The sequence below is a fragment of the Rhea pennata genome, chromosome 1, assembly GCF_028389875.1.
Source record: "Rhea pennata isolate bPtePen1 chromosome 1, bPtePen1.pri, whole genome shotgun sequence".
Taxonomy (NCBI): domain Eukaryota; kingdom Metazoa; phylum Chordata; class Aves; order Rheiformes; family Rheidae; genus Rhea; species Rhea pennata.
Genome location: NC_084663.1, coordinates 24,010,365 through 24,020,294, shown reverse-complemented (window position 1 = coordinate 24,020,294; position 9,930 = coordinate 24,010,365). Strand labels below are relative to the sequence as shown.

Below are 9,930 nucleotides of genomic sequence, written 5' to 3'. Positions count from 1 at the left end.
CAGTGTAATAACTATCTTAAGCCGTTAATAGCAACAGCCTTCTAGACTGCAGATTGATGATCACTCTTCCATCTAAATGTTTAGAAAATAAAGACAATGATCAATAGCAGATAAACAACACACTTTTTTCAGATGTCCTAAAAACTGCAGCATTTCTGAGTTCTGTTGGTTTACCTCTCCGTGTGAGGTAAATGCTTCTGTCATAGCTTCTGTTTAAATTATTTTTCCTATTATGATCATTAGCATATACAGATAATAAGGAAAACCTTAGCCTCACAGTGATAATATTCTAAGAAAGACAGACCATAGCAGAACATACTTGGAAGGTGAAATTTGAAATAAGCATCATGCTCTTTTTTATACTGTTCTTTTAAGATATTCTGTTGTTAACGCATTTCCCGTAGACATCAAGGAGCAAATAAGTGTAACGGAAAGTTCTGTAGCAAATGCGTGAGGTGTCTGGGAGAAGTAGAAAGCAAAAAAAGAGTGAACATCAGAACATGCTTCCAGACAGTGAAGTCTATCAAAAAGTCTTCACAAGCATTTGAGATCAGACTTAAGTTTTCCAAGCCATAGTTCTGTACTTTTTCTGATTTGCACTGAGTGTAATGTTAAGAAAATCAAACTGGAAGACATTCCCCTGTCATCTTCTCTGCCTCAAAGGTGGCTAATGTCTTTCTAATATTTCTTCTCTTGTTTTTGTTTTCAAGGAAACACTAAAACAATTTCCCAGAAAACAACATACCATGGATGTCTGGGTCAAATGGATAGCAATCTCAGTGCTGGTCACTATGGACTGTGGCCAGTTACTGAAGCAGACAAAGGCCCCTCTGCTTCTCCACAAGCCTTTCATCGTTGTCTGGAATGCACCCACAGAACAGTGCAGGCTGCGGTACAAAGTGGACCTGGATCTCAGTATTTTTGACATTGCATCAAACACCAATGAGACGTTGAGTGGATCGAACGTGACAATCTTTTATCACACTCATTTGGGACACTATCCCTATTACTCAGATAATGGAGATCCTGTGAATGGAGGTGTGCCACAAAATGAAAGTCTTATCAAACATCTTAATAAAGCAAAGGCCGACATTGACTATTCCATACCCATGAAGAAATTCCAAGGACTTGCAGTCATTGACTGGGAAAACTGGAGACCCCAGTGGGATAGGAACTGGGGCAATAAAACCATTTATAGAAATAAATCTCTTGAGATGGTTAGGAGACGGCACCCTCAGTGGTCAGAGGACAAAATTAGGAAAGTAGCTAAAGAGGAATTTGAAAACGCTGGGAAGAGCTTTATGAACAACACTATCCTTCTGGCTGAACATATGAGACCAAACGGTTTGTGGGGTTACTATCTTTACCCGGACTGCTACAATTACGATTACAAAGAACACCCGGAAACGTACACAGGAAAATGCCCGGCCATTGAATCTTCCCGTAATGATCTCCTGCTTTGGCTGTGGAAAGAAAGCACTGGTCTCTACCCTTCCATATATCTGGATTATATATTGAAGTCAAGTCCAAATGCACTAAAATTTGTTCACTATCGGGTTAAAGAGGCAATACGTATTGCCTCAATTGCTAGAAAAGACTACGTTTTGCCTGTTTTTGTTTACTCCAGACCATTTTATGCCTATACTTTTCATGTTTTAACAGAGGTAAGAAGACAGACTTCTTTAAAATCTAGAGGTTGTAGATAGCCACTTAGAAAAAGTACTTTCTGAAAGTACTGTATAAAAGCATGTATACATTTATATTTCGTATGTAAGGCTGTCTCTCTAAAAGAAAGTATTAGTCATAACACAAAACACTACATCTTTCAATAGTCAATCCTAGTGTTTTGATCTATTTCTTTAGAGTAACATTGTATATTTTTAATGAGAATCTCTTATAAAGAAACTAAAGAAATTGCTTCTCTAAGTAATTCATTCCAATGTTTCAACCTTTAAAACAGCTTGTTGAATGAAGCTGTCAAATTTTTGTGAAGATAGAAAATGAATAGTATAATGGAAAGATAAACTTTCATGAGAAAAGATCTTTCAGGATTTTTGTTTCCTTCTCTAAAGGGAAATTCATTCAGTATAGAAATAAACTAATTAAATAAACTAGTTTGGCCTGGAGCACCTAACTCCTGTGTGGTAAGCATTGGCCATCTAGTGTTTCAGAGGTACAACACATTCAAATATCTTCACGATCCAACATTTGGTACTAACACCTTTGAATCTTTTAAATTAGGAAACCAAGTGTTTGAATGATAGAATTGTCTTTCAACTAATGATAGAGTACGATATATATATATATATATATATATATACATACATATCAGTGGTCAAGCTATATTCATACAAATCCTGAACGAAACAGAAAATGGGAAAGAAGAGGTAAAGAAAGAAGGTGCAGATTCAGTTTGCAAGCCACAGACTGCTTCAGCCTGGAGATGGGAGTAGGAGTGTTGTGGTACATCCCTGCCAGCCTGTGAAGTGTTTCAAACTGCTCCTGAAATCAAATGATTTTTAGCAAATGGAGACTCTTTGCAGCTGTTTTCTGTGTAGTATGGGTAGGAAAGGGAAAAGAAACCGCAGGTCCCAGCTGCCTCAGAAACCATGTACAAGTAGGCAAAGCCAGATCGCACTGAAGGCAAGGGGAGCTGCTAGTGTCAGTGCATGCAGGATTTCACCTAAGGTGCCATTCTTATGATCTCAAAGCAGAAGAATATGAAATAAATTGGTAGTTTGGAGATGTAGGCTAAAATTATATGTTCTTCATAAAATAAGTCAATCCCTTGATTAGTATAAAAATACCATGAATATTATTGAAAGCTGTGAAAACTGTTACCAGTTGTACCAAAGTTCAACATCTGTGGTAATGTAACGTTACTGTTTTACCTTAAGCAATTTTCTGAGAAGTACAGTGGCAATTTGAAATAACATTCCTCATAAGTTTTTCAATTGTATATAGCCATTTACTTTTAGATGCCTTAAAAATCACTTTGCAGCTCACCACCAGGGGAGAGCCAGAAAATCATCCTTGGGTAATGCTCCAATATATATTTTCTAATAAGGCATAGTAACCAGTTCCACTGACATTCCTGGAGACAGAGCTTGCTGTGTCTCCAGAGTATGGATAGTCTGTGAGAAGAGCTTGGGGACTGCCAGAAACTGGTAGGGTTGCACTTGAGGATACTTTAAATAGAAATGATCAGGAAATTATTGTTCCTGTTTTCTTGCATAGCCATGAAGTCATGAAGATATTTTAAGTATGCTTTTGTGCAGTCAGATTTGCACAGTAGACTGAAGTTTCCTATTTGAACCATGTGATGCCCCCAGGTGAAGCTCACAAACCTACAAATGAAGTGTGAAACCTCTGAGCTCTGGAAACAATTTGCATGAAAGAGACATGAAAAGATGCCAGGCATCCAAGCTAAAGAATCACAGACAAACCGGGATACCGAGTTAAAAGCCATTTGAGCTCTGACAAACTGGGACAGGAGAACTGCTCTCCTGCTCCCTGGAGTTGTACAAGAGTTATGCCACTATGATCTAGTAGGAATAATTGCTGACACATTCAAGCCTTGTATGAAGCCCTTATGCATGTGTCAGGAAAGATGCAAATATCACAGTGGAAGAAAATAAATTGAAACAGTGGTTGTGAGTCAGAGTCATTGAGGAAGAGACACAGGCCTAGCTAGCACACCTACAGAAAGACAAAAGGCATAGGCGCAAAACTCATGTGATGGCTATGTTTGCTCTACATTTCACCCTCACCTCACTTGGAAATCAGGGGAGTCGTTCACAAGGTATCTCAAAAATTCATCTAAACCATTTATAAATAATGAATTGGGATCGCAATCACTATGAAAGATTTCTGTATCTGTTAAAAGTGCACATAAGCAGTTTGCTGTCTATAGAATATTTAGAAACCAATTTCCTTAACAATTCACTGTTGACTACGTGGGAGGGGTAGGTTGCACAGTAGCATCTGTGCTTCCTGACTAGATGACTGAAGTCACTAAATAAAGCAAGATGACAACTGACAAATGATGAATAATGGATATCAACTCCTTTCACTCACATGCAGATACTCCTTTCTGAATCCAGGGTGTGCATGTGTACAGAGGCCATTCCCTGCAGCTAAACCAGGCTTGCACTAGTAATACTGTATAAAGAAAAAGTATGTCTGAAACTAATGACTGTTCAAAATGTGAAGGCAAGATTACAGGAATAATTCTTTTCCTTTTCTGCAGCATGTGACCTGGACTGACTGTTCTGTTTCCTCTCATGCTCATACACTGGAACAGCTTAGCTCACCTCCTATTTTTTTAGTATACAGTGCAGTTGCTTGGCTGACCAAAATATGGAGAAGTTCTGATGGGAAATAGAGCATCCTTCTCTGTGTCAAGTCAGCTGCCTGCTAGGATATAGCCCAGGATAGTCTAGAGAGTCTTTGGTTGTACATTGCCCTGAAAAGCTGGAACAAGAATTAGCATCAGAAGGGAACAGGCTTTCTTGAAATATTTATCACTCATACAAACACCAGACACCGGGGTGGCAGCTAACCCAGAAATTTGTCTCTTTAGCACAGGCATGTAACATGAATGCCAGAGGATCTGATACAAATAGTGAAATAGGATTTCCCACCCAGAAAAAATGCCAATATGACCATATTTAAAATGATATCTACATTTTCTATAAACTCATATTTTCTGCATGTGACTCCACAGGGATTACAAGCAAGAATACCTGCTTAGCAGTCCATCTGTTTGTCTACTTACGTTTATATGGAAGAGCCATGCCAGTGCTCCCCCTATTAGTGCTAAACTCTTCCTCACTAGTCTGTAAGGAAGACTCTAGGTTCAGCTCTGAAGATAGGATCATTGCAAAAGTGACATAAGTGTCTGAGGCCTCTCTTGGAGCTTACTCAAGGTTTCAGGGAGGCACCTCCCTGTCTCTGCTTCTAAGCTGCATCTCTCAGAAGTTAAGAGGGACACTTGCATTTCTTTCTTTCTCCCCCCCCCCCCAAAAAAAAAAATCCACATGAGGTATGAGGCTTTTAATTTTAGCCATGACTGTGGCAGAAAAGAGTGATGATCATGACTTCCTTGTTATGCAACGGTCTAGCAATCAGACTGCTGATCTCTGATGTGGGAGCTCTCAGTTCAGTTCTCTCCCTAGACTGTTGAGGCTGAAATCCAGGTCTGTCATTTGCTTAAAAATGCCCTACTCGCTAGTGGTTGTTCAAGTATATTGGTGTATAGGTGGAAGACAAGAGGAGTATTCCCTTTCCCCTTTTCAGCCTATGTTGGACATCAGAAAAGGGTTAGGGAATTAGTAGACCAAAAAGAATGAGAGTGCAAGAGAGTGAACGAATGAGATGGTACAACCTTATGGTCATAGGCTGTACAGGGAAGAGCCCTTCCATACTAAAGGTTTTTGAGGTACTTAAAATGAGTCAGTCATTCAGTAAAAGACAAAACCTTGCCTAGACAGATAAAAATCTGTTTTCCTTCCTTGCAAGCAAGTCCCCTAATCAATAAGTTGAATTAATCATAACCTTTAGAATTAAGTTCACACGTTTCCTTTGCTCTCTTTTGAATCTTTCATTATATGGTGCAGAGTGAAATGGCATCTGAAAGAAAAAAACCTCTCTAAGGGCTGCCTGTAACCTCATGGTGAAGTTAACCCCCACATAGTGGGAGGTGACATATATCTTAAGCATGAGTGAAGAGTGGAAAGTACCACCCATGTCTTTCTAATTCTTCCTGAATGAGGATTCTCACCAGCAGACCCTCATATTAACAAATAAGAGAAGAGGAAAAGTAAAGAGGAGAGAGAGTGTTTAAATGAAATTCCATACAATTTTTTGAATGGAGCTGCTGTTTTCTGAAGCATCTAACACCTGTGTAGAGGCAATGGCTATCCTTTGAGTATCCCCAGGGAAAAGTGCCTTCCAATCAAATGCCAAGTTTTTGATTCTGGTGTTAATGAGAAAAAGATGCTGAGTTTCTCAGTATTGACAAGGTAATGATCCTACATGTGCACAGAAATGGAAGCTTAGGTCATTAGGAAACTTCAGTTGTGAAAATATCACTCTGCTTACAGAATTTATACATATGGAGGATTAGAGTAACTTTAAGGATATGCTTTTGAATTTAAGTATCTTAATTCCGTATAAATCACACATGAAGTGCCAGAATCCCTTTGTGGATCTGTATCTGAACAATTTTTCCAAGTAACAAGAGGAATTTGTGGAAGGTGAGGGTATAGAGCCTGGATTCCACAGGATAATAGAATCACAGAATAGTTGGGGTTGGAAGGGACCTCTGGAGATCATCTGGTCCAACTCTCTGTTCAGGAAAAGTCTGCTAGAGCAGGTTGCTTGGCACAATGTCTAGTTGATTTTTGATTATATACAAGGACGGAGACTCTATAACCTCTCTAGGTAACCTGTTCCAATGTTCAGCCATCCTCATAGTGAAAAAGTGTTTTCTTATGTTCAAGTGGAATTTCCTGTATTTCAGTTTGTGATCGCTGTCTCTTGTTGTGTCCACTGTCATTTGTACTGACTTCTGGTCAAGAACTTTAACTGCTGAAGGATATCATTTACAAAATCTTTATTTTGTGTTTCCCAGACCTTAGTTCAGTCAACCATGCCAAATATCTATTGATTCTTTAGTTTTTATGAGTGAAAAAATTCATTAATTTGTTAATGAGATCCGAACTGTGCTAGTACAAGGCTAGAATCATAGTCTAGCCTTTGTGTATGGACAATCTTTATAAAGTGCATGAAGATGAGAAGGGTTTAGGATCACTCTTTACCAAGAGGTCAGGTTATATTTCACATTCTCTTAACATTTGATACTTTGATCTTCAATTCATACTTTTTTTTCCTCCTTTTTTTTTACCAAATTAAATCCCATGGGGAAAAAAATCACTATTTCCCACATAAAAGTAACACATGCGGCAGACAGTATTGTCCTTTTATAAGGACACTGAACTATAGAGTAATGACATTCTCTCAAAGACTGCTTGGATAATGATTATCAGCATGAACTTCAGGTGAAGCCATTTCTAACTTGTAACACTCTAACCCCTCTTTAATATCTAGTAGGTAAGCTCTACTCTGTTCAAACTCCTACACTAGATTTTCCTACACTATTTGGTCTCACCTTCGGTAAAGAGTCAAAATTACTGCTCACTGTGACTTTTCTGTAATTGTTTTTCAGCCTTCAGCCCAATCTCCTTTTCCCAACATATTTATTTATGTCTTCTTTTATAGCTCTTCAACCACAAATATTTCAGGAATAGGAATTCTTACTATGCATCAGTAAATCAAAAGGCACACTTACACACTGAAATAAATTATTTATTAATAATAAAGAACTAAATAACAATAATAAAATAGTCCATTCATTCTGTTAATCCAAATTTCTTTGACTTCCATACTCTGGTAATTTGGTTTTTCTTTTGGATTGTTTTCTCCTAAGAAGAGATGACAAGACTGAACCAAAGAGCATCACTAACTTTTTAGGGAAGTTTGCTGGTTCTTCATCTAATTAAGAAAAATTACTGAATCTGTCATTACAAATAATGATCAGGAGCTACTTGTTAAACATTTATTGTAGAAAGGATTGATCATGCCTTAAAATATGGGGATGGACTTGAAGATACTTCCTCCATATTTTATAAGATTTAATTGCATTTCTCCTGACAAAGTATTCACTGTCTCACCATTCCATTCTTACTCCTCCAGTTTGTCTAGAAAGAATCCTTGTGACTTTATAATAATGTTTTTATTAGTAGTTCTGCTCCTGAACAAAAAACTATGCAGGCCTTCCAATAGAAGAACCTTAATCTGAGGAGTGATTTTATTGTGAATACTATGCTGCAGGGACCAGTGTTTTCTCTAGGGAGAAAAGAAAAGCAGTGCCTAGATGCCTGGATCCTAGAGCTTTTTATTTTTATATCTGTGATTTTCTGATGTCAATTTTGGCCTTTTCCTTTTTCAGACTGATCTGGTGAATACCATTGGTGAGAGTGCTGCCTTGGGAGCGGCTGGAGTTGTTCTTTGGGGGAGTATGCAATATGCCAGCTCAAAGGTAAGTGATGTTGGTTTATTATTATTTAGGAATAACCTCAACAGTTCTTCTCTACCCCCACCTAGTCTGTGCCTTAGTTACAGCCAGAAGTCTCATTCTTGCACAGAAGAAAGAATGGAGCTTGGTGAGCTGGGGAGTGCTCTACTGGGTCTAAGTAGAAACCGTGTTGAAATGACAGATGGAGAATAATGTAATTCAGGAAAAGGCTTGCTTTCTCCTCTTCCTCTCCTCAAGTGTTCATAAATAATTCATCTGTAAGTGATGGAGAGGGCAAGTGTCCCAGTACTGCTGGAATTGCTCCAGACATTAAGCATATTTTTAAATCAAGTAGTGTGTGTTTTCGTAGGAGGCACAGCAGGCTGGCTTATGCTCCTGTGGGAAGAGCATCCTTCTTGAACCTGGAAAAGACTTTGGTGCCCTCTCTACTTTTGATGCAATCTGTCTTTGTCCTGCTGAAGTCGCTGGCAAAGCACCATCTACTTCAGCACAGGAAGAGGAAAACCAGAACTGGAGCAACAGCCAGAGGATTTCAGAGCTTTTTAGCCACAGTTGCAACAATTTCTGTGCCAGTCTCCAAAAAAGATGCAGCTGCCAATAGATTGAAGGAGTTAGGGCATTCAGGATCAAAGCTGTGATGTATATGTTTTAAAGCCTATTCGTGGCACATTGCTCCTTTTCGACAGCTAACAGAAATCTCTACTTAAGAAACTAGTTAGTCTTAAATTAACATACAGACAATCTTTCTCTTTACTAGGACACACCACCTTCGCTCAAATCACTCTAAAACACTGCATATTGTTACTATGCACCCAAACAATATAATAAAAGTTAGTATTTTGCTAATCTTTCTTACACATGGAAATAATCTCATTTAAACCAATAGATTACTCCAGTGTGTAAATACAACAAGATTTACCTTAATATCTTACTTGAGCCCCAAACAGTTGTGTACTAGTGTTTTACGAAACATATGGAATTTGGCTATAATGTTAGCTACCGAATAATTTGTCACAATCTTTTATTTTTTACAGGAGAGTTGTTCAACTGTGAAACAATATATTGATGGCCCTTTAGGGCATTATGTCATTAATGTGACTTCTGCAGCCAAACTCTGCAGCAAAGTCCTGTGCAGGAAGAATGGAAGATGTATCCGCAAAAACAGTGACTCCTCTGCTTACCTCCATTTGTCACCCCATAGTTTTAAGATTCAAGTCCGTCACTCTGAGATCGGCCCAAGATTCCAAGTGACTGGAAAACTGAGCCTGAAAAACATAGAAGTCATGAGGCAGCGTTTCATGTGTCAGTGTTACCAAGGCTGGACAGGAATATTTTGTGAACTGCCTGACCGAAGGCTAACGGAGCACTGGGTTCACTTTGTGTTCAGTAGATCAAGAAAACAGAAGCTTTGTATCTTCCTCTTAGGAGCCACGCAGCTTTTTCTCCTTTACACTGCACACTAAAATTTTCTGAACCAGTGCAAGTAAATCAGACATGGTACTGCTAAGACTTATGTTCTTTAGAAAGTTTGTATTACAAAGGAAAATAGTATTACTGATTAAATATTTTTATTCTGTTTTGCTTATAGTCCCAGTTCTTCTGGAATTGTTCCAGATATTAAGTGTATTTTTAAAGAACCCCTTCTATTTTTGGAGCAGCTCCTTTACTGTTAGCTCAGTTTTTACTTGTGCCTTAAATAAATAAAACTTTTACTGCTACAATGGAATTTTTACCTGAGTAAAAAAATTGAAGAAAACGGTAAAAGGATTCATCTATGTAGTAGCCGCATAGGACCCAGAGCCTCTTGTTTTAGGACTGGGTGACTTAACACA

General features: G+C 38.4%; 1 protein-coding gene across 1 annotated transcript; it reads left to right on the top strand.

Annotated features, from left to right (window-relative positions):
• The first annotated feature begins 746 nt into the window (after positions 1–746).
• On the top strand, positions 747–9,561 carry LOC134154946 (hyaluronidase-1-like). Its single transcript, XM_062601601.1, has 3 exons — positions 747–1,664; positions 8,012–8,101; positions 9,133–9,561. The coding sequence occupies exons 1-3, from the start codon at positions 747–749 to the stop codon at positions 9,559–9,561; spliced, it is 1,437 nt and encodes a 478-aa protein (XP_062457585.1).
• Positions 9,562–9,930: the final 369 nt, after the last annotated feature.

Bases quoted from the DNA above. Each gene is read 5' to 3' on its own strand.
- LOC134154946 (XM_062601601.1), top strand. From the start codon at position 747: ATGGATGTCTGGGTCAAATGGATAGCAATCTCAGTGCTGGTCACTATG. The intron at 1,665-8,011 runs GTAAGAAGACAG...TTCCTTTTTCAG, and splicing joins CTTTTCATGTTTTAACAGAG to ACTGATCTGGTGAATACCAT. The intron at 8,102-9,132 runs GTAAGTGATGTT...TATTTTTTACAG, and splicing joins TGCAATATGCCAGCTCAAAG to GAGAGTTGTTCAACTGTGAA.